The sequence below is a fragment of the Lepidochelys olivacea genome (assembly GCF_965140295.1).
Source record: "Lepidochelys olivacea isolate rLepOli2 genome assembly, chromosome: 3".
Taxonomy (NCBI): domain Eukaryota; kingdom Metazoa; phylum Chordata; order Testudines; family Cheloniidae; genus Lepidochelys; species Lepidochelys olivacea.
In genome coordinates, this window is record NC_140413.1 from 184,852,864 (window position 1) to 184,878,320 (window position 25,457).

General features: G+C 42.4%; 1 protein-coding gene across 4 annotated transcripts in view; it reads right to left on the bottom strand.

Annotated features, from left to right (window-relative positions):
- Nucleotides 1-25,457, bottom strand: part of PPP1R21 (protein phosphatase 1 regulatory subunit 21) — a 61,825-nt gene that overhangs the window by 30,867 nt on the left and 5,501 nt on the right. For all 4 annotated transcript variants that reach the window (XR_014710837.1, XR_014710838.1, XR_014710839.1 and 1 more), the window contains exons 2-9: nt 17,163-17,231; nt 16,555-16,701; nt 12,543-12,644; nt 11,134-11,298; nt 10,970-11,028; nt 9,632-9,726; nt 6,243-6,295; nt 4,862-5,011 (exon numbers count right to left, since the gene is read on the bottom strand). Coding sequence is in view for 1 of the 4 variants with exons in the window: in XM_084623295.1 (XP_084479421.1) it covers nt 4,862-5,011; nt 6,243-6,295; nt 9,632-9,726; nt 10,970-11,028; nt 11,134-11,298; nt 12,543-12,644; nt 16,555-16,701; nt 17,163-17,231 (840 nt within the window). In the remaining 3 variants the exon portion in view is untranslated. The remainder of the gene's footprint in view (nt 1-4,861; nt 5,012-6,242; nt 6,296-9,631; nt 9,727-10,969; nt 11,029-11,133; nt 11,299-12,542; nt 12,645-16,554; nt 16,702-17,162; nt 17,232-25,457) is intronic.

Here is a 25,457-nt window from a genome sequence, read left to right on the forward strand (position 1 = left end):
TGTACTGACAACACAGAATTTTTAAGCAATTTATTCTACAAATTCTGACTGAAGCCATGGTAATTCAAGCTATGAATCTGAACCTCAATGAATTGAACTCATGTATGTAAGTATATTGATCTTTTTAACCATGCTCTCTCTCTATTGTTTTTTAATAAATTTTAGTTTAGTTAATAAGAATTGGCAGTAGCATGTATTTGGGTAAGATCTGAAACATAACCTGGGAGATAATGTGTCCGATCCTTTGGGATTGGTAGAACCTGTTCTTTTATATGATGAAATAAGATTTACAGAAATTTTCATCATATCTGACGTGGGTACATGGATGGGGGCCTGAGGCTGGATCACTATAAGGGAACTGTGTTGTTTGGACTTCTGAGTAACCAGTAAGGTACTAAAGAAGCTGTTTGTGCTACTTTGGTGAATCTAGGTATTGGGAATATCCACCAGTTTTTTTGGGATTGTCTGCCCCATTCTTCGCAGTTCAACCTAACTGAGTGACCACAGCTGGCTCCCCACTAGGACCCCGGTCACAGAATTGCAGTTGTACCCAGAGGTGCCAATTGTGAACAGTTTGAGATAAAAGAAAAGGAGTACTAGTGGCACTTTTGAGACTAACCAATTTATTTGAGCATAAGCTTTTGTGAGCTACAGCTCACTTCATTGGATGCATTCAATGGAACATACAGTGAGGAGATTTATATACACACAGAACATGAAAAAATGGGTGTTATACACAATGTAAGGAGAGTGATTACTTAAGATGAGCTATTACCAGCAGGAGAGCGAGGGGGTGGAGGGGGGGAGAAAACCTTTTGTAGTGATAATCAAGGTGGGCCATTTCCAGCAGTTAACAGGAATGTCTGAGGAACAGTGGGGGGTGGGGATATAAACATAGGGAAATAGTTTTACTTTGTGTAATGACACATCCACTCCCAGTCTCTATTCAAGCCTAAGTTAATTGAATCCAGTTTGCAAATTAATTCCAATTCAGCAGTCTCTCTTTGGAGTCTGTTTTTGAAGTCTTTTTGTTGCAATATTGCAACCTTTGGGTCTGTAATCGAGTAACCAGAGAGACTGAAGTGTTCTCCGACTGATTTATGAATGTTAGAATTCTTGACATCTGAAGCACTCCCAGCTACCAGCGCGCTCAGCTATCTTCGAGACACCACTGACTTCCTGAGGAAACTACAATCCGTCGGTGATCTTCCTGAAAACACCATCCTGGCCACTATGGATGTAGAAGCCCTCTACACCAACATTCCACACAAAGATGGACTACAAGCCGTCAGGAACAGTATCCCCGATAACGTCATGGCAAACCTGGTGGCCGAACTTTGACTTTGTCCTCACCCATAACTATTTTACATTTGGGGACAATGTATACCTTCAAAATCAGCGGCACTGCTATGGGTACTCACATGGCCCCACAGTATGCCAACATTTTTATGGCTGACTTAGAACAACGCTTCCTCAGCTCTCGTCCCCCAATGCCCCTACACTACTTGCGCTATATTGATGACATCTTAATTATCTGGACCCATGGAAAAGAAGCCCTTGAGGAATTCCACCATGATTTCAATAATTTCCATCCCACCATCAACCTCAGCCTCGACCAGTCCATCCAAGAGATCCACTTCCTGGACACTACGGTGCTAATAAGCGATGGTCACATAAACACCACCCTATACCGGAAACCTACTGACCGCTATTCCTACCTACGTGCCTCCAGCTTTCACACAGACCACACCACATGATCCATTGTCTACAGCCAAGCTCTACGATACAACCGCATTTGCTCCAACCCCTCAGACAGAGACAAACACCTACAAGAGCTCTATCAAGCATTCTTACAACTACAATACCCACCTGTGGAAGTGAAGAAACAGATTGATAGAGCCAGGAGAGTACCCAGAAGTCACCTACTACAGGACAGGACCAACAAAGATAACTGAACGCCACTAGCCATCACCTTCAGCCCCCAACTAAAACCTCTCCAACGCATCATCAAGGATCTACAACCTATCCTGAAGGACGACCCATCACTCTCACAAGTCTTGGCAGACAGGCCAGTCCTTGCCTACAGACAGCCCCCCAACCTGAAGTAAATACTCACCAGCAACCACACATCACACAACAGAACCACTAACCCAGGAACCTATCCTTGCAACAAAGCCCGTTGATAACTGTGTCCACATATCTATTCAGGGGACACCATCATAGGGCCTAATCACATCAGTCACGCTATCAGAGGCTCATTCACCAGCTCATCTACCAATGTGATATATGCCATCATGTGCCAGCAATGCCTCTCTGACACGTACATTGGTCAAACTGGATAGTCTCTACATAAAAGACTAAATGGACACAAATCAGACGTCAAGAATTATAACATTCATAAACCAGTCGGAGAACACTTCAATCTCTCTGGTCACTCGATTACAGACCTAAAGGTAGCAATATTACAACAAAAAGACTTCAAAAACAGACTCCAAAGAGAGACTGCTCTCCTGCTGGTAATAGCTCATCTTAAGTGATCACTCTCCTTACAGTGTGTATGATAACACCCATTTTTTCATGTTCTGTGTGTATATGTCTCCTCACTGTATTTTCCACTGAATGCATCCGATGAAGTGAGCTGTAGCTCACGAAAGCTTATGCTCAAATAAATTGGTTAGTCTCTAAGGTGCCACTAGTACTCCTTTTCTTTTTGCGAATACAGACTAACACGGCTGCTACTCTGAAACCAGTTTGAGATAGTTTACATCGCCATTGCCCACACCATGTCTGTTCTGTGGATAAATAAAAAAATATCAGGCTTCATAACTGTCCAGCTGGAAACTTACACAACTACTAAATTCACTTAAATTGAATTATGCAAACCTGCTCTGCACAGCAATTTTAGACAAGGGGCCATTGCAAAATGCCATTTTGTGTTTCAATGATTTTCAAACCAAATGTGTTCAATTCACAAGTAAAAATGAGTTTCTTTTCCAATAGTCAGCTCTGCAAATTCACCATGGACTCAGAGTCAAGCTGGGTCTTATCTGCCATCATACCACCACCAAGAAAGGTTCTGTGGGGCACTAGGCCCCCAAAGATATCAGTATAGTGCCCTGGTCTTCAGTGTGTTTGAACAGGTGTAAGTGACTGGAATGTCAACAATTCTTGGGATGTAGAAGACCAAGTACAAACAGCTTACACACTCAGCTGAGTTGCCTCTGCAGCGGTGTAAGGATTTGTAAAAAAGAAGAATTTGTCATTTAAGTCAGTAAATATGGCACTGAACATACAAAGGGAGCATATCATTTATGTAAGATTGTGCTGTTACTAGACAGTCACTTTTCAGAGTATAACTGCACTTTGGAAGTTAAATTACCACTGCACTATACATAGAGGAATGCAAGTAAATCTGATATTAGAAGTGTCTGACTTTGTAATCTATTTTCTGTTATGCTCCTGAAAACTACCACAGAACCAATTACTAAAAAGCTAATTCTTGTACGTCGAAGTGCAGAGCTATTTAATTAACAGTACTAGCAACAGTATTAGCGACCTTAGGAGTGAAGAAGTTGATAACTTATCTTCGTACCCAAGCTAAATAATTTGGAATATATTAGAAATCCAAAACTATTAGATAAGAAGGCTAAAGAACGGAAAAACCTTCCACAATTACAGTAGTCAAAAGTAAACTGGGTTGTCCAACCATTTAAGTGCTATTCTAGACACTGAAGTTCTAGGTCCAACATCTCAGAGCCACGACAGCTCTGGATTACAGCAAAGTGTGGTAGACAAAGTTCTTTTCTGAGCTTTGTCCCATAGAAAGAAACAGACAAATCACATGGAATATGCTCAACAACTCTGAACAATGTATTATGCTGTAGGAAAAGATTTCATTGAAGGTAGTAGTAGTTTTTTCTATACAGCCCCTTCCATCTAAGGGCTAGTCTACATTGGTAATGCTAAAGCTTTAACATGGCTTGTGTGGTCTCAAAAAAAAACAACCCCCAAAAAAATCCCCCCACCTCCACAAGGGGTGTGGCTTCCCAGCGCTGGTGCACTGTCTACACTGGTGCTTTACAGCCCTGAAACTTGCTGCGCTCAGGGGGGTGTTTTCTCACACCCCTGAGCGAGAAAAAGTTGCAGCAATGTAAATTGCCAGTGTAGACAAGTCCCAAGAATAGCTCAAAGCACTGTATGGACACAAAGCTTTATAATCCCTCTAGAACATAAGGATGGTTAAACAGACAGGTAGCCCAAGATCAGAGAGTAAGACAATGAATAATTTGGGAACAGAGTCCAAAAGTTAATCTTATGTGAACCAAAACACTTGTACCTCTAACATTTCTAAATTCTATTCCCTTTTAGTTTCCTATTACTGAGATGTAAATGCATACAATTAACTAGGCCTTTCTCAGTCCTCACATTCTTCTCATCCTCATGTTCCTTCATTTCTCAAAATATTCTTATAGCATCTATTAAAAGGAATGGACAGCTCTCAGGTAATGTAATACTTAGATATTTGAAGGTTGGCTCATTTCATAAATGCAATTCAGTTTGGCTTCTATGCTTCTAGCAGAGCCTTGTTTTGACTATTGTATTGCTCATGTACTAAAGGCACAAGAAGGAGGAAAACAGGATTCTTTACAACCATCCCCTCTCTTGCACCCAAAGGATTCCTGTCAAAGCAGTGACCCTCTGAAGAAAGACTGAAATTCAGAAATTCAGAAATTCTTAATGCTGCTCTAATAAGGGAAGGATAAGGTGTTTCCCACGAGGAGATGTCCTCTGATCAGGAACAGGCCAAAGTATAAAAGATAATCAAGTTTCTGTACAATATTAACTGAAAAATCAAGTTTACCTTCTGATTTAATGGCGATATAGTATCCGTGGCAGAATCAATGGGAAAAATCTGGACTCTTTGTTCCATGTAAGTATGAAAGTTCAGAAGAGCAGCCACAAGATCCTGAATGAAAGCTAAAGCCTGACCAGCAATGTCTCGCAACTTCAGCTTTAACACAAACAGTTACAGTTGGTATATTTCAGTTACAACAAATACAATCTATTTAAATGGAGACCTTAAAACTACAAAATTGCACAAAATATCTCAAGAATAGCTTTAGAAAGTGTTTAACTTAAGACAGTATATTCCTTTTCATGTAACCTAGTTTCCTGGTGGTGCTTTGCTGTAGATGTGTCCTGTGATCCTACCTTCAGAACTCATTACCAACCACCCCATTTTTTTTTTCTTATTCTGTCCTGTCTAGACAAAATCTAGGTTATAAAATGTCGCTGTTTGTTGAGTCTCCCCAAATATAGTACCTCATACATTTCTTTATTGTCTATTTCCCTAACCTACCCCAAACACTCCCCTCTCCACCTCCTATTTTGGTGTCCCCTGCATATTTCAACCAGTGCAATTACAGCAGAACCTCATTAACACAGTAAAACTACAGGTGCAAAAATCTGCCCTGAAAACAGATTTTCAAGACTGTAGATTAGTGACCAACCAATATGGATCTGTTTCTGTACCAGAGGCAGGGTCAGAGATTGACTGACACCATATTCCCACAGGCCACTTCAAGTTCAGCCAGGCCCTACCACTCAGCAATTGCCGGCGTTAGACTATCTCCATCACAAAACAGGCCAGTGGCAGCCATCTATTCACTCCCAGCTTGGCTATGGCCACAGAGACAGTGAGTGAGCCCATTCTCTTCAGAGATGCTCCTGAAGAGCAGAGGGCAGTCATAGCAATCTTTCTAAAGGAATCCCTGCATGCTGCAATCAGGAACCTTCATACTACATACAGTGGTTCCTCTTCCCTTCCATGACCCTAGAAGGGCCATGGAAGCAGCATCAACCCACACCCTCAACAAAAGCACCACCCAAAAACGATAGCAGTATAACCACCAGTCAACTGCAAGTGGACTTGCTCTGATCCAGAACTTTATGATACATGAGGGTGGGGCCTCTGGGCAAGATAGCACTCCTCCACTGGGCCTGCTCAGAGCACAGAAGCGGAACTTGAATGACCTGTGTTTTTGTAAAATGAAGAGGATTTGAGGAGGGAATTGCACTGAAGTGTAATAATAAAAACAGTGCAGTCGAAATAGCCTGCTGGCTTATTGCCCAGCGTCAGGCTCAACAGGATATTTACATTTTTGTCTTCAACAGTCATATTTCATTTATGTAAAAAAAAAAATAGACTTTTACAGGTTAAGCCATGTAAGGGTATTACTTACCTGACATCTTCTATTGTGTAATGGTACATTAAGAGCATTATATTGACTAGATCCTACAAGCCAAAAATTGACAGTTACACAAACAAATAATGGAGTCATGTTTTTACATTAACTTCTTGTGACCGTCTAACAATGAAATCTGCGAAATTTAATGTTTAGTTTGCATTACTGCAACATCGCTGAGTTTGCCAAATTTGTTTATTTTAAACAAAAATTGTAGTGGATACCAAACAGTATATACCTGAACAAAAAATCATTTGATTTTAGAAGGAGTCACATTGAATGTCCCCAACATTAGCATCATTACTGTGACCAAGTTATGGCTGAAATGGCACTTCCATTCTAATTCTGGATTTTTAATAGGGCTGTCAATTAATCACAGTTAACTCATGTGATTAACTCAAAAAAAATTATCGCAATTAATCACACTGTTAAACAATAGAATCCCAATTGAAATTATTAAATATTTTGGATGGTTTTTCTACATATTTTATTCATATATATTATATAATAATCTGTATTGTAATTCAAATCAAAGTGTATTTTATTCTTGATTACAAATATTTGCACTGTGAAACAAAACAAATAGTATTTTTCAGTTCACCTCATACAAGTACTGTGGTGCAATCTCTGTGTTGTGAAAGTGAAACTTACAAATGTAGACTTTTTTTGTTACGTAACTGCATTCAAAAACAAAACAATGTAAAACTTCAGCGCCTACAAGTCCACTCAGTCCTATTTCTTGTTCACCCAATCGCTAAGGAAAACAAGTTTGTTTACATTTACAGGAAATAATGCTGCCCTCTTCTTATCTACAACGTCACCAGAAAGTGAGAACAGGCATTTGTACAGCACTTTTGTAGCCAGCATTGCAAGGTATTTATGTGCCAGATTGTGGGATACAAATTGGCAATTTGTGCCAATTGACCTAATCTCATGAGAAAAGAGAAATCATGAGGGAAAAACTCTAAGCTCCCCTTGTAGGCTTAATGTCACATTTTGGAAGCCCAACCATCAAAGATATCACAGACCTCAATAAGAAGAACATGCATGCGTTGAAGAGAAACACATGACAAATATATCTCATGTCCAAATGTTAAAGACAGCAACAACTGATTTCAGTTTAGGCAACACTGACATGGGAGAGCAAGGCCAGAACTGTTTTCAAAGCGTGAGATGGTGAATTAGCAGCAGACTGGGCAGGAAAGTGAATTTCACCTCTGAAAAAAATCTAAGGTTTTGGGGAAAAGATGTGTCCGCCAAAAACTGAAAATTTTTGCAGGAAATTAATTTCTGTAATATATTTCATTACAAGACCACCAAAATGTCCCCACTAAGTGAACGTTTTGATGTTTCCAAAACAAAATATGTTCCCTGAGAACTTTGGCTTCATGGCAACACACCAGACAAGCTGCTGGGCATCCTGGAAGCAAGGGCTCCCATCTCCTGGGCATTCCACTAACCTGTGGCAACCGACAAACACAGCTGTGGAGCAGCCAGGTCACCAGTTCCTCAGCAAATTTCCCACCAGGCTGCTGAGGAGCCAGAGCCCGACTTCAAGGTTTGGGAAGCTAACTTTACTAAGCCCATTACTTGTTCCACTGTGGATGATGGCTCAAAGGATAGGCAAAAGCCCTTCAATGCAATTCTGTTACTACTGCTGCTGCTTCTTCTCCTCACTCTCTTCAGGCACCAAGACCTGCTCTATGGGGAACAGAGGGTAACCTGCTGCCTGACCAAGAAGCCCTTTGTGACCCAGACCATACGTTGCCTAGGATAGGGTGAGAATCCTCCAAAACATTCTAGGACAATTCTGCTCTCCTCTGCTTGCCTGGGCTCTCTCCCTTAGAATCACAAAATATCAGGGTTGGAAGGGACCTCAGGAGGTCATCTAGTCCAACCCCCTGCTCAAAGCAGGGCCAATCCCCAACTAAATCATCCCAGCCAGGGTTTTGTCAAGCCTGACCTTAAAGATATCTAAGGAAGGAGATTCCACCGCCTCCCTAGGTAACACATTCCAGTGTTTCATCACCCTCCAAGTGAAAAAGTTTTTCCTAATATCCAACCTAAACCTCCCCCACTGCAACTTGAGACCATTACTCCCCTTCTGCTGGGGAGCCTAGTAAAGCATGCCAACTGCCCTTCAGCATGAAGCTACAGGAGAGATGCAGAAGCTGAGCACTTTCTGACCCACACTTTGTCCTTTTTCTTTTTGGCCACTTTGCAGTGAGGGAAGGGAAGGGAAGAGAAGGGGAAGGCTGACTCAGGTCAAATTCCATGTCAAAATCCCAAAATATTTTTTCAGCAAAGAGAGTTAGGCTGAATATCTGGACCTGGAGGGGTAAAAAGGTACAGTTGTGAAGCCATCTGAAAAAGTAAAAAGGGTCTGCTACAAACAGAGGGCTGTTTCCTGCTATTTGCTCTACGGGGAGGCAGCGAATTGTGGGTAGTGTCAAGAGAGAAATGTAGTCCTAACCTTGCCAAGTCCAGGTTCCTAACCCTGCCTAGTCCAGTCTTCACACTCAAGGGGAAAGGAAGAAACCCACTGCTGGATATGCTAGAGAATGTGAGAAATCAGGGCCTTACTTGGCATATGCAGAGTTCAGTTTAGATTTGCCTTTGTTGCTGGGCTTTAAGCAAGGACAGTTTATTTATGGGGAAAGGAAGTCTACATTTACAACTGTTAATTCATTGGGTGTTTCATTTGTTATGTGCTTAAAAATTGTATGTTAGTAACACCAGTAAGTACTTCCAGCTAGGACATATCCTGGCAAAAGAGTGGCTTAGCATGTCACTGGGGGTGATGGATGCTGAGACACTGCCCACTACTATTGAATCAAGTTTTTCTGGGGGATCCTCAAGCCAGGCCATTATGCATTTGAGAAACTGCCACTTGACATTGAGATTTTTTTTCCAGGTAGTACTCTCCTCCTATCTAAGCAATGACCTATGTTAACAACTGTACTCTCCTTGCCTAATAGAACCCTCTTGAATATGACTGCCTAAAGAGCCATCTATGGGAGGGCCTTGCTAAATTAACAGAATTATCCTCTCTTTTTATAATATTCTGTCCAAATTAAGTTGATCAGATGGTAGATTATAGGAGAGTTTAAGACACCCTCTATATAGAGCTTTAAGTTGTATTTAACACAGTTAATGGCTTTATATATTTAAAGACCACTAAGTTTGAACAGAAGTGCCATCTAAACATTACATATATCGAACATATAAAGCACCACTACAAGTAGCTGTAATGGGAGACGGTTCAGCTTCCTGGTTTTTTGGGGCCTAATAGCTGTTTAATTCACAAGGTGGTCACTTTTTCCACAGGAATGCCCAAATTAAGACTGAATGTTAAACAGGGTGGGGGGAACCAATGAAATACCTACTTGTGTCATTGAAAGGTACTTTTTCATTGATTATGCATAAAGAGTCATCCAATCGCATACCCAAATCTGCATGAAGGTTCTTTAACTGCTGCTGGCTGGGTAGAAAAACAGGTTTACATTACAAACCTTGTTTAAGGAAAACAACAACATTTCAGTTATACCTTAAGCTGTGGTCCCGTGTTCAACTACTGTCCACATTTTTCCAGAGTTTTTAAAAGAGCGAAATATGAGTAAGGAGACACAGGATAGGCACAGCAGGACTGACATTTAACGTGATCAGGATTTCCCCCTCCCAATACAATGAGAGATGCACAGAAAGCCAGAGGGCTGAATAATGCATTCCAAGAGTCAATTTATTGTCAAAGTAACCTTTAAATTATTTCTAAACTGTATTACATACACTATATGAAAACTTAATTCAGTTCCAAAGTATGTCATGTTTAGAATCCTTTTACTTCTCCAAGTCATCAAACAACCTGCATTATTTCATCCCACATTGAGTGGGTAGTGGATAATTCAGGTAGCTACAAAATATATTTATTTGTTGCATACTTGTTACAGAAGTGCCACAAGAATTTCAGAATCCTATATTTAGTGCCCATAATCTAGTAGCCTCTACTGCAAAGCAAAGAGCTCTGTAAAAATAATTATTCATATTTCTACTCAGTTCAGATGAGCCTTCACCTGTATTTTGTTCAACTGAAATGTAATAGCTGTTATGAATTTAACAAAGACAAGTCTATGAGACAAACATTGATCACTGCTAATACCGTACAGTAAAAGATTCTACTCAGACATTGTACACACACGCCATCAATAACTTAATTTCTGTAAAAACTTATTTCCAGGTGTTACTTGTAACTATACGAGTTACAACATTTCAGACAAGTGTCTCTTCTAAGATGACAATATCCCTCTAAAATAACAACAATTCCACAATTTTTCACAACTACCTAGCATTTTTGCTGAAAAAAAGAACACTGAACTAAAGAGCTCTACGGAACAGGATTTTAACAACATGTGCAAGAGCTGCTGTCTTGTCAGATATCAAGGAGAATGGATAGAGAGCTCTCTAGGAGAACACAGTAGCTGATCAACATGTAGAGATGAGATCAATTTATTTCCTCTTCCTAGATAAAATCAAAGTGGCCTTGATAGCCATGTACTACTGTTACTTGTGACATGAAACTAACAGAGCACTAAGTAACTCTCAGTTTTACCACAATGAGTATATAACAGCTGTGTAAGATTGCTGTAGGAATGCAGAGCAATCACTTCTCTGGTTAGTTTACTTTAAGAAAAATTAAAGAAAATTTTTAACATATGATAAGAACTTACCATTCTTCCGCTCGAAATCTACACTCCTTAGCTTCTCTTTCTAGTGTCTGAGATTTGATCTTTATGTAAAAAGAACAGAACCCCATAATGTAAGTACTAATACATGCAAAATGTTTTATTTCCAAAACTTTAGGCATTTTAGTAAGTATGATTGTAAAACTTACTTCTAATTTGGTTTTATCATTCTGCAGTTTTTCTATGGTATCAATGTATTTCCGGGTTAAACCATCCACCACTGCTTGATGCTGGGCAGCATCTGTTTCCAAAATCTCAAGTCTATTTTTCAGCTCAGCTTCCAAACGTTTGTGCTGCTCATCTGCTTCAAAGAACTACAAATGAGAAAAGGAATTTTCTTATCTGAAATAGCCCTTTTAATCCAATACTGTAAATTATGTCAATTCATATGGACACCATAGACTCTTACTAGTGATGGCAGATTTTTACAAGCTGCACGTTCCTATGCCGATTTACTCTGTAGTTACTTATGTGGCCTTCATCAACATAGCATCAGACTATATGAGGACTATAAATCTTGGAACACCAAAGGACCATTGTCCACTGTATTGTAATACACTATTCAGAATGTAGCAGCTTTAAATAATAATCTTGGGGGAATTCTGCAACAAAAAATTAAAAGTTCTGCACACAATATTTTAAAATTCTGCAAATCTTATTTGTCAGAATAACACTACTTAATCACAACAGTTTCAATTATTTAGGTAATTTATTTCAAAATACCTGTCAGCAAGTATGTCTGTGACAATATAAACACACAAAAATTCCCCCAGGAATAGAAAGTTAAAGGAACCCTTATTGACAACCCAATTCCTGTTTTTATGTCCCCCCCGAAAGAACCCAGCCAGGGAGACAGACACCCACAAGCCCTCCCCCGCAGATCCCAGTTGTGGCCCTCCACAGCCCACACACCAGCCTCCCTACCCCCCCAGAGCCCAGACACCCACTCTCCTCCCACCTCCTCACCCCCCCCCCACCCAAGCCCAGGGATCCAGAGATGGAAATAGTCTAATGCTCAGTCCCAGGCTTGTGGGGGGTTTCCTGCAGTGCGCACCTCGGTCTTCTTCCCTCAGGGCATGTGAGGAACTGCAGCTGCTAGGAACCCTCTACTCTTCCCCACCCATCCCCCACAGTGTCTTATATGTGAGCTGGGCTCTGCCAGGTCCAGTGGCCCCTAGTGGTGGCCAGCAGCACTGCAGCCCACTTCTGGGCGGGGGCAGAATCTGTGCAAAAAACATTTCTGTAAAATTCTGCATTGTGCAGTAGCAGAGAATTACTCCAGGAGTAAAATAATCTGACGCAGAATTAAGTTATTCTGCCATTTTGCAATTGAAAGTGAATTTAAACACATGCACAGCAGTCCCAGTTAGTGTGGTCTGATGCTTCAAAGGATCATTAAAAAACGTCAATTTAATCCACTATTCTCACAGGCCACTTTTGAGATCTGAGCTACCACACAGAGTGGTTTTTGGATGCTTTACTACTCATTTTCTCCGTTACAGTTCACATATAACCAGCTTTCTAACCTCAGAAGAGAAATTCCTTAAAAATTACTCACTTGTATATGTAATCGTTCATTCTCCTCTATCTTCTTTTGAAGATCTTCATCAAAGACACTCTTCTGCTCTTGACTCAACTGAGATGAAGATTCTCCACTTTTCTGACAAAAATTAAGAAATTTCCATGTATTGCATGCAGTTTTACAGGGCACCCATTCCCAACATGTAAGCATACTTTACACAGCTTAGAATTGGGTCTATTCACATTTCCACAGTAATAGAAGCACACAGACTATAATTAACATCTCTAAAATTCAGTTATTCCAAATATTTCTTACTAACTACATATATCACTTATATTAAAACACAAGTTCAAAGACAGTACCAGATCTCTAAACTTGGACAATGACAAACTGCATGCACAAATTGCATTAAATATATTATTTGTACAGGTAAGGAGACACCAAACGAGTTGGTCATTACTCAAAAAATTCAGTCACAGCATCTGTAAAACCGTATAGTCCTAATCGGGTGAAATGGCATACTCAGACAAAGTTTCACGTAATAGTTTCTTAACACTAAATGATTGCTTCTTGGAACAACTAGAGCACACAAGGTGAGGCTACTCTTGACACAAAAGCTAATCCAAATAGTGACAGTATCTCAGCTATTGAGTAACAGTGACTACAACACAATTAAGTGCTATATCCTGGGGCAGACAGGTTACCAAGAAGTGACAGTGACACTGAACTTTAGAAAGGAAGATTTCAATAAAATGTATTTAATCAAAATGGCTTTAAAAGTAAGGGAAGTAAAAACCTTAAGAAGTGGTATGGATGCTACTTAACCAAACAATAATGGAGTGTCATAATACGTTCCTGTTGAACAAAAAGGGAATCTGGAAGGCAACGTAAATGGTAAGGTCTGAGAAGGTAGTAGAACCAAACTGCAATCCTTCAAAATTTGGAAGTCTGAACTGATGGAAGCCATAAATCACACCTGGCAATAAGTAAAAGGGAAATTAGAAGGGTCAAAATGCATTTTGAGGAGCAAACAACAAGAGGTATAAAAATAGATTATTTAAGTGTATCAGAAGTACAGAGCTTGTGAAAGAATTGGTGTGTCTGTTGAATCACCAGAGCTAAATGGAGCAATTATGGACAAAAAGGACACTGATGAGAAGCTAAGTGATTTCTCTGTCTCAGTTTTCACCACTGAGAAGACACCTACCCCAGACCTGCTCTTTTCTGATTATGAAGATCAGCTACTCTCAGAAATTCAGGTTTCAGAAGAGTTACTCCAGCAAACTAATAATTTGAAAAGCGATAAGCCAATAGGCATAGACTGTATATATCCGAAAGATAAGAAGGCACTTAACAATGAAATGGCTAAGCTGCTATTAAAAAACAGCTACTGTTCCAGAAGACTGGAGGATAAGAAAGGTTTTTGAAGAGCTGTTGGAGTGATCTGAGGAACTAGAGGCCAGTAAAGCCTTACATCTGTACCTGGCCAACTGGTTGAAATGATAATTAGAAGCAGAAAAGAACATCTGGAAGATTATGGTATGATAGGTCTAAGCAATATGATTTTAGCAAAGAAAATCATGTTTCACTAAACTTTTAGAATTTATTGAAGGTGTCCAAAAAGTAACAGCTGAAAGAAAACTAGCTGATGTAGTTCATTTAGACTTTAAAAGGCCTTTGACGAGGTTCCATACAAGACAGGGTGGATAAAAGCCAATGGTTTTTAAAACTGACAGCATAAGGTAAAGCCTAAATCTATTAAGATTATGTAAATTAAATACAAAAATACTAAGCGATGTTTGCTGTAAAACTTTACAGGAAGACAAACACTAAACTGGTGGGCTAAGCACCTGGAAACAAAGTTTGTTGATCTGCTAAACCAACTTTTGAAAGCAATAGCCTCTTCTGCAAGTGCAGAGATAATATTTTCTTCATCTGAGCCCTGGTCTACACTAGGACTTTAGGTCGAATTTAGCAGCGTTAAATCGATGTAAACCTGCACCCGTCCACACAATGAAGCCCTTTATTTCAACTTAAAGGGCTCTTAAAATAGATTTCCTTACTCCACCCCTGACAAGTGGATTAGAGCTTAAATTGACCTTGCCGGCTTGAATTTGGGGTACTGTGGACACAATTCAAAGGTATTGGCCTCCGGAAGCTATCCCAGAGTGCTCCATTGTGACCGCTCTGGACAGCACTCTCAACTCAGATGCACTGGCCAGGTAGACAGGAAAAGAACCGCGAACTTTTGAATCTCATTTCCTGTTTGGCCAGCGTGGCAAGCTGCAGGTGACCATGCAGAGTTCATCAGCACAGGTGACCATGATGGAGTCCCAGAATCACAAAAGAGCTCCAGCATGGACCGAACGGGAGGTACGGGATCTGATCGCTGTTTGGAGAGAGGAATCCGTGCTATCAGAACTCCGTTCCAGTTTTCGAAATGCCAAAACCTTTGTCAAAATCTCCCAGAGCATGAAGGACAGAGACCATAACAGGGACCCGAAGCAGTGCCGCGTGAAACTGAAGGAGCTGAGGCAAGCCTACCAGAAAACCAGAGAGGCAAACGGCCGCTCCGGGTCAGAGCCCCAAACATGCTGCTTCTATGATGAGCTGCATGCCATTTTAGGGGGTTCAGCCACCACTACCCCAGCCGTGTTGTTTGACTCCTTCAATGGAGATGGAGGCAATACGGAAGCAGGTTTTGGGGACGAAGAAGATGATGATGATGATGAGGTTGTAGATAGCTCACAGCAAGCAAGCGGAGAAACCGGTTTTCCCGACAGCCAGGAACTGTTTCTCACCCTGGACCCAGTACCCCCCGAACCCACCCAAGTGTAACTGTTAACACTCTGAATAAATGTAAGTTAAGCTATATAATTGCTTAAATAAATGTGCATAATATAGTGTATCCTGGTTAGTAAAAAGCAGCACCAAATTTAGTGAAAAGGCTATATTCAGGTGCAAATCAACATGTTTTAATAATTACCAACTAATGAGAATTAACTTTTGTTTAGAAAATAAACTAAAGTACAAATACAAAACAGATGACTTCAGTCAATCCATCCTGGCAGAAGAGACTACCAAGGAAGCTAAATAGTCATGGGGTGAGAGTCAAAGTACTGTCTTCAATCAAAAACTGGCTAGGAAACAGAAAGATACAAATAAGAATAAAAGGTCAGTTATCATGCAAAAGGTTCAGAGTGGGGTGACTTAAGGTTCTGTACTAAGTTCTGTGTTGTTTAATATACTTATTAAAGATGTGGAAAGGGAATAAGTAAGTGAAATTTAATACTGACAAATGTACAATGCACACTGGAGGGGAAAAAATTAAATATTCATACACCTTACAGAATTCTAAGTAAACTGTATCAACTCAAGATATCAACTTGAATATTCTTGATACTCATACAGAATTATCAATTAATGATAAAAATTTTGGAAAGGATATTTATCTCATGCTTCAGGGATTAAGTAAATCTACTAAAAATCAGTCGGAGATATAACCTGCAGAGGGGGCAGATTCCTACACATTTATCTATTTCAGGATTCTTACACTTTCCTCTGAATTATCTGGTATTGGCCGCTGTCAAAGACAGGATACTAGACCAGATAGACTGGAGTATAAATTCCTACTCTTCAAATCATGGGAAACCACGGTCCACACAGTTTACAGATTTGCATAGAATCACAGGGTTAGAAGGGACGAGAGAGAGAGACAAGTTGATAAACATTACGTTTGTATTGTATACGCACTAAATGCAGGGCATTCTCTACTGCTTGTTTTACAACGTATGTTCATTTATTTTAAATTAAATGTCTTTATTATTAGATACTATCAAGTTGTGCAGCAACGTTCTACCAATTTGTTACCGCTATAAAGTTCCCATAAAGTACATGGTGCAAAAATATACATGGGGATAGAAAGGTAGAAAAGAAGAAGTGAAGGACATTGTTTTATGTTTCTTACTAAGATGCTGCTAAAAACAAGATCAGAGATGGAAAGCCAGGACATTTTTCTTTAAGTAAATTGTTTTAATTTGAAGCCTACCTTGTTCTTCTTGCCCTTGACTTCACTTAAGGCAAGTTCATCCTGAAGCAGTTCCACCCTCTTTGCAAGCTGTTGATTTCGAAATGTCAAACTGTCCATTTCTTGTTGCAGTTTTCTCAACGATTGGTCCTTCATCTTCAGTTGTTCCTGAATTAGCATAAAAGTTTCAACAATCCACTATGATTTCAGCACAAGCTTTATAAAAGTGTGACTAATATTAAAAAACAAACAAACAAACAAAAACCACCCACAAAGGAATAACAGTAATTATACAAAATCTAAAAATTCAACACAAATTGCTTTGTTCTTTTGTATACAACCTAAAGGCACATATGGATTGTTTTTAGCAAAAGAGTTTAGCTTCCTTAAGTCTACTCAAAACTTGCTGCAAGTGGGTACTTCTTCCTTTTACAGAGTCAGATGGACACTTCCTGGTGACTGTACTGTAAATGCCCACCACACAGCATCAGAAGCAGAATAGTTGCAGATGGGAAATTCTTACTAAATCAATCCTTTGTCACAATTAGTGACATCCACTTAACCACAAAGCAGATCTGCAAAACTTCAGCATCTGATCATACAGTTTGACAAGACTTTTTAACTTTTACCTTCAGAGAAGCAGAATTTGCTTGCTCATCCACAACACCTTTTTTCAGCACCTGATTCTGAGCTCGAAGCTGAAAACAAGAGGTGCAAATTATTAATCCAGCCAGGAATCAACAAACATACAAAGTGTTCATTAACAACCTGCAAGAGTACCTATCTTTGTTTAGGAAAATAGTAAATATGTGCATTTCTAAGCAGGCCATATTAGTTCTGTTACAGATATACTGTTGTAATATTGAAAAAAGTATAAAACCAGCATAACCCAATTCTATTGTTTTACATTTTGGAAAACAAGTCAGTCATTTTACGTTCTACGAACTTCACTCTCAACCAAACTGTTCTTAAACAAGAAATATACATCTTAGTAACAGGACAATTTTAAAGCGTGGTTATGGTCTGAAGAGCAACTATACAAAAATGGCACCTTTTTACTAAAGAAATATACTCCCTGTATATATTTTTGTCCTGAAAAAGCAGAAATAAGTTTTGTTTTGCCCTTTTTTCTTTTTTTTTTTTAAACAACTTTATTTTTGTTCACACCACAGAACCACCACAGCTAACAGAGTCAGCAGGATTCTATGCCACCTCATGTTTCCACAGAATTGTTAACTACATTCTGATTACAAAACCTGTGACACTGGTAATGAAGCATAAGCCAGAGAGAACACAGCTTGACTTAACATCTCAGGATGAGTTTGCAGACTGCCAAAAAACTCCCATCTTTTTACTAGGACCTTGGCTAGTTTGAGCTGGAAATCATTGAGACAAAGATGGAGCTCCACAATGACATTTTTCTACTCACTTTTTAGAGTATCACCTCTCAAGCATTAATAATGAAGGCATTGATTGTTCCATCTTTCCATTCCTTGATAACGGCTCTGATTCAGGTTTGTTCACCAGTAGTTTTTATTAATTTGACATGGCTGAGTCCAACAGCTGCAGACATGAATTAAAATGGTCTGCACTGCACTTGAGAAAGTCACTGGCTGAAGCACAAAAGGGGTGAATTCACATAAAGCAATACTGATGTCTAAACTTTTGTCTGACAGCCGAACATTTCAAAAGATCAAGAGACAACAATTAATACCGTGGGCCTATTCTGCTCCCTTTGAATTGCTTAGGGGGCCAAAAGAGAGAGGAAGCCACCTGCAAGTTGCCTACCGGGAACTTCCCAAGCACAGGGAGTCCCAGCAGGTGTAGGGCCAATATAACAGGTTCGTATGCCTCCCTCCTCACAGCTACTGGCACAGGGAGCATGTCTACTATCCTTAACTGAAGTATGATCCACGAGCTGACAGAAGTTGACAGCTGACAGAAGTTGTGCTTTAGTCAAATATAAGTTATAGCAGAGGTGGGCAAACTACAGCCCACGGGACCCTCCTGGGCCTAAGAGGCTAGCCTCCCCTGCTGTTCCCCCTCCCTCACAGCCTCAGCTCACTGAGCCGCCGGCGCAATGCTCTAGGCAGCAGGGCTGCAAGCTCTTGCCGGGCAGCGCAGCTGCAGAGCCACGGCCTGACCTGGTGCTCTGTGCTGCACAGTGGCGTGGCTGGCTCCAACTGGGCGGCACAGCTGCCTGTCCTGGTGCTGTAGGCGGCGCGGCTGTAGCGCCGTCAGCCACTGGTGCTCCAGGCAGCAAGGTAATGGGGCAGGGGGGTTGAATGGGGGCAGGAGTCCTGGGGGGCAGTCAGGGGCAGAGGGCCGGGGCCGGTCAGGGAGCAAGCGGGGGTGGATGGGGCAGGAATCCTGGGAGGGGGGCCGTCAGGGGGTGAGAAGTGTGTGTGGGGGGTCAGATATGGGGCAGGGGTCAGGCCACGCCCAGCTGTTTGGGTAGGCACAGCCTCCACTAACTGGCCCTCCATACAATTTCAGAAACCCGATGTGGCCTTCAGGCCAAAAAGTTTGCCTACCCCTGTGCTAAGTCAATAGGACAGTGATCTCCCATCGACTTCTGTAATCCACCTCAACGTGAGGCAGAAGCAATGCCAATGGGAGAGCAGTGTAGACACTGCTGTAAGTCGATGTAGGTTACGGCGACTTCAGTTATGTAACTGAAGCAGCGTAACTTACATTGACTTAGTGCCATAGTGAAAACAAGCCCTCAATCACTCCTCTTGAAGGTGTTCCACTTTTTATAAATAAGGCCTTGTCTAGACTGCAGAGTTTTATCGACAAAAGTCAGCTTTCATCGACAAAACAGAGGCGTACAAACTACAAAGCTTCTTCCACCTACAAAAACCTCTCCTGCTTTGCTCACAAAATAAAACCATCTTGACAAGAGGCATAAAGCTTTTTGCAGCAAAGTTGTATTGACAAAGTAACAGTGTAGACACTGCGCTTGGTTAGGTCACTGTAAATGGCCTCTAGTAGGTGTCTCACAATGCTCATCCTGACTGCTCTGGTCAGTGGTTTGAATTCCACTACCCTACACCCAGGTACATAGACATCCAACCCTCCCCCCCTAAAAGGCCTAGGAATTTTTGAAATTCCACTTCCTGTTCGCTTGGTGTGGACAGCTCACATCACAGCTTCCCAGCTGATCACAGCAGGTCCATGCAGCAAACCCTCTCCTGCTTGGAACACACCCGAGTTGTTGGATCTGCTGACACTGTGGAAAGAGGAGGCTGTGCAGTTTCAGCTCCGCTCCAGCCGTAGGAACACTTCAATATCTATAGTCAGATTTCTCATGGCATGTTGGGTAAGGGCTACGAACACGACACACACCAGTGCCGTGCAAAGATAAAGTTGCTGAGGCAGGCGTACCAGAAGGCAAGGGAGTCAAACCGTCACTCTGGTAATGGGCCAAAGACCTGCCACTTCTATAAGTAGCTGGATGCCACCCTCGGTGCCGGCCCCACCTTCACCATCAAGAGCCCTGTAGATACTTCGGTAGGGCTGGAGACAGTGGCCTCAACACAGAGGACAAAGCCGTGGATGAGGAGGTAAGTTGGAGGACGACGTGGAGCACACAGCAGGGTGACCTGGTGGCATGGCAAGTCAGGACATCTTTTCCACTCTGGAGGGTTGTAGCCAATCCCAGCAGTCCATCTCTGGTGCGCATGATGAAGAAAAGGAGAGCTCTAGTAAGTGTTCTTTTTCAGTTCATGCTGCTCGGTTATATGGGGTAGAGCTGTCCTTTGCTTTGTATATTCTAGCAGATGGGATAGACATGTACAAAACTAGCTCTGTTTGGGTATACTTCACACTCCCCTGTGCAGCTACACAGTAGGGGCCCTGTGGAGCAGTGTTAGTGCACACCAAGATTTCATGAGAATCCTCTGGACAGATCTCTAGGAAACTTTTCTGGAGGTAGTCGTCAATCCTATGCTGAAGCTTTGTTGGCGAGAGCTGCTTTGTTCCTTCCCTCATTGTAGGAAACTTTCCTGCGCCAATCTGCAATCACTTGTGCAGGAACCAAAGCAGCACACAGGCAAGCAGCATAGGTAACCGGTCTGAAGTCACACATATGCAGAAGATGCACTCTTGCATCCCTCAGAAGTGAGATATCGGCTTAGTGATCAATGGCTCCACGTCTAGTTGGCAGCCGGTATCAAGTGGAGTGCCCCAAGGGTCGGTCCTGGGGCTGGTTTTGTTCAATATCTTCATAAATGATCTGGAGGATGGTGTGGATTGCACTCTCAGCAAATTTGCGGATGATACTAAACTGGGAGGAGTGGTAGATATGCTGGAGGGGAGGGATAGGATACAGAAGGACCTAGACAAATTGGAGGATTGGGCCAAAAGAAATCTGATGAGGTTCAATAAGGATAAGTGCAGGGTCCTGCACTTAGGATGGAAGAACCCAATGCACCGCTACAGACTAGGGACCGAATGGCTAGGCAGCAGTTCTGCGGAAAAGGACCTAGGGGTGACAGTGGACGAGAAGCTGGATATGAGTCAGCAGTGTGCCCTTGTTGCCAAGAAGGCCAATGGCATTTTGGGATGTATAAGCAGGGGCATAGCGAGCAGATCGAGGGACGTGATTGTTCCCCTCTATTCGACATTGGTGAGGCCTCATCTGGAGTACTGTGTCCAGTTTTGGGCCCCACACTACAAGAAGGATGTGGATAAATTGGAGAGGGTCCAGCGAAGGGCAACAAAAATGATTAGGGGTCTAGAACACATGAGTTATGAGGAGAGGCTGAGGGAGCTGGGATTGTTTAGCCTGCAGAAGAGAAGAATGAGGGGGGATTTGATAGCTGCTTTCAACTACCTGAAAGGGGGTTCCAAAGAGGATGGCTCTAGACTGTTCTCAATGGTAGCAGATGACAGAACGAGGAGTAATGGTCTCAAGTTGCAGTGGGGAAAGTTTAGATTGGATATTAGGAAAAACTTTTTCACTAAGAGGGTGGTGAAACACTGGAATGCGTTACCTAGGGAGGTGGTAGAATCTCCTTCCTTAGAGGTTTTTAAGGTCAGGCTTGACAAAGCCCTGGCTGGGATGATTTAACTGGGAATTGGTCCTGCTTCGAGCAGGGGGTTGGACTAGATGACCTTCTCGGGTCCCTTCCAACCCTGATATTCTATGATTCAGTGACCCCCGCCTGTAGAAAATGGTGGCAGAATTTACAGTATTGTCCCTAGTCGCCTGTACTGATGCCCTTAAAAAACCACTTAGACCCTTTGCCTCTTCTTGAGCACCCTTCCCCTCCCCCAAGCCAAACTCACCATGTTTAGGATGTTCACCGAGTTGTGTGATTGCCAAGGGACAGTGAGAAACTGAGTCATATTTTAGAAGAGGGGCATCGTACTATAATGATTCGATGCTGTGCATGCATAACAATCATGCTTCTGTTTACTGTTCCTTGTGCTTCTGCAGAGGTGGCCTTGAGGGGAACGCCCTACACACTGGCAGAGCACCTCCATCATATAAGGAAGCAAACAAGGAGGAGAAAGGAAGACATGTTTCGAGAGGTGATCCAATCCTCAGAGACCAAAAAACAAGAATGCAGGCAGGGAGATTTCAGAGTTGCAGCCATGTTAGTCTGTATCCACAAAAAGAAAAGGAGGACTTGTGGCACCTTAGAGAGTAACAAATCTGAGCATGAGCTGTAGCTCACGAAAGCTTATGCTCAGATAAATTTGTTAGTCTCTAAGGTGCCACAAGTCCTCCTTTTCTTAGAGCAGGGAGAGAGACTTTAAAAGAAAATAGACAGAACTGAATGGAAAGCCAGGATCGAATTTTAATGGGCAAGGAGCGGATGATAAAAGTGACAGAGGAGCGAACGGAGATGTTGAAGTCTCTAATCACGCAGCAGGCAGAATACATTTGTGTTCGGCCCCCTGTGCAGCTGATACAGAACTGCTTTCCATGCCCTCCCCAAACTCCTCCCACACATTCCTTGAAACTTCTCAGCCCATCTCGGTACACTGTTCACTCCACCCCTTCGGACAGTTTCGAAAATGATGCACACAGCTATTGGAGCCCACACGGACCTTCATTGTTATCTCCCTTCCCATCAAGCCTTTTGTGTGTGTGTTGTTAATTGGTATTTAATAAAAACACTCTGAAAGATAACCCCAATCTTTGTCTCCTACACACAGTGGTTGCTGGTGGAAGTAATGGTGGGAATATGATCATTTGCTGACTACAAATCACGGTCAGAAATCATCAAAATTCTCATGCAATGCAGCAAGTTAACAAAGCATGGCAGAGTGCTGTACAGAACGAGACACTGCCGGTGCTTATTGTCAAAATGGTGCCTCAAAGCCTCCTTGATTCAAATAGCCTCCTGTTGTGCCCCTCTAATAGCCCTGGTATCTGGCTGCTCAAAATCAGTCTCCACGCTCCACTCCTGGGGAAACTTATCACCTCACAAATATTAGCCTCACAAATATTGTGGAGAGCACAGCAGGCAACTATGACCATGGGAATATTTTCCTCATTTAGGTCTAACCTGGCATAAAGGCAGAACCAGCATGCTTTTAATCTGACAAAGGCACATTCTATGGTCATCCCACGCCTGCTCAGCCTATTGTTGAAGCGCTCCTTGCTTCTGTCCAGGTTTCCCGTATAAGGCTTCATGAGCCATGGGAGTAAGGGGTACACTGGGTCTCCCAGGATCACTATGGGCATTTCAACACTCCCCTCCCCATTGGAATCTTCTGGTCTGGAAAGAAAGTTACTGCTTGCAGCATTCTGTACAGGCCAGTGTTCCTGAAAATGTGTGCATCATGCATCTTCCTGGACCACCCTGTATTGATGTCAGTGAAACACCCACTGTGATCCATAAGTGCCTGCAATACCATAGAGAAGCAACCCTTTTTATTGATGTACTCTGTCACAAGATGGTCCAGGGCCAAAATTGAGAATTGTGTGCCATCTATTGCCCTGTCGCAGTTAGGGACTGCAACTCACCAGTAGCAGTCTGAAGTTGCCAGCTTCCACACACTGATTGCCATGCGCTTCTCTACCGAGAGGCCATCTCTCATTTTGGTGTCCCTGGCTGCGGTGCTGGAGTGAGCACAGTTCCAGGAAAATGGCTTTCCGCATCCAAAAGTTCTGCAGCCATTGCTCATCATCCCAGACCTGCTTAACAATGGGATCCCACTACTCAGTGCTTGCTTATGGAGCCCAGAAGAGACAGTACACTGTGTGCAGTTGCTCCATGAATGCCAAAAGTAATCTGGTGTTGTTTCTTCCCATGGCACACAGCAGGTCATGCACCTCTGATTCCTGTTGAGAGTGGGTGCTCATGATATACTTCATAACCAGCTGGGATGCGTTCATAACAGTGACAACAACAGTCAAGAGCAGTGCAGGATCCATCCTGTCAGACAGAGCTGGCAGGCACATAGTAAACCGGGGCTGTTGAAAAATACAATGCAACACAGTCGGAAGCCCATGGAACACATGAAACCGCACCATGGGACATTGAACCCACACCCATGATGCACTGCGATCCCTTCTGTCTTTCCACAACTTCTAGGTGCAGAAGGTGGCGAGTAGCACAGTGGGATAGCTACCCACAGTGCACTGCTTTCACTGTTGATGCTAGAACACCAACTGTGGACGTGCTCCGCCAACAGAAGGAAAGTTGTGTGAACGTGCACAAGCCATTTAATTTTTTCCGTTTTTTGATCATCAGCGTAACTTACGTCGACAAAATTCTGTATGTAGACAACGTCCAAATAGTCTTTGGACCAGAGACTTGAACTTGGGTCTTCCACATCCTAAGTGAGTGCCCTAACTACTACACTAAAATGACTATGAATTGCCACTATGAATGACAATGAATCATCACTGGGCCTGGTAAGGTTAGAAAGGAGGGCACCTCCTTCTCCTCCTGTCATTTTGTGAATGGCATTTAAGTCTCAAAGAAAAAAAGGCCAAACAGTTTCTGTTGACCCAATACTGCATGTTTTCGCAAATAAACTATAAATCTAAAGAACAAAAAACTTTCACCCTACTCTAGTCATAACCACTCCAGTGTAGCTGGAATGTTTTGTTCCCCTCCTTTTTTTAAACATTCAACTTATCAGCTTCTTTCACAAAACAAACTAGAACCTAAAAAATTGAGGTTCAAAGCACTAAATTCCCTACGATATCTCCCTGAGCAATTTCTAAGATACAGTAGGACAGCAGTAGAAGATGGTAAGACTAAAATGCTTCTGCAAGGGGTACAATTCTGAAGCTAATTTCATCTTGCAGCACTTCTGGAACAGAGCATCATAAGGAAATAGGTCACAGATCTGTGACTTAAGTTCCCTATAAGCTGTGCGGCCACGCAGCAGGCTATTTAGGGCCATGCACGTCCCCCAGCCCAGCCAAGGCCCTCCAGAGCTGCCAGGGAGAGGCGCCCCTTCCCTGGCCCCGAGCTGCTGCGGTGAGAGAGGGCAGGGGGGGGGTCCTCTCTCCCCGCCAAAGCCCCGGAGCACCCTACACCCCAAACCCCTCATCCCTGTCCCCACCCCAGAGCCCACACCCCCCTCACCCCAACCCTGAGCCCCCCCTACACCCCGAATCCCTCATCCCTAGCCCCACCCCTAGCCAGAGCCCTCACCTTCTGCACCCAACCCTCTGCCCCAGCCCCCTCATCACCTCAATATTGATGCACATAACAAAATTCATTCCCCACATGGACGTAAAAAATTAGAAGGAACATTGTCTGTGACTGGTTTAGACTCTTTGCAGCTCATGGTTGCTCACAGCAGCCACTAAAGCAGTGTGATTTCAGAAGGACAGCAGCAATGGAATCTAGAGACGAACTGTCAAACCTGGCAAGAATATGCTGCCAAACACTTCTATTGCTAAGAAGCACAATATCTGAGCACTGCTGCTTCCTATATAGATGTTACCA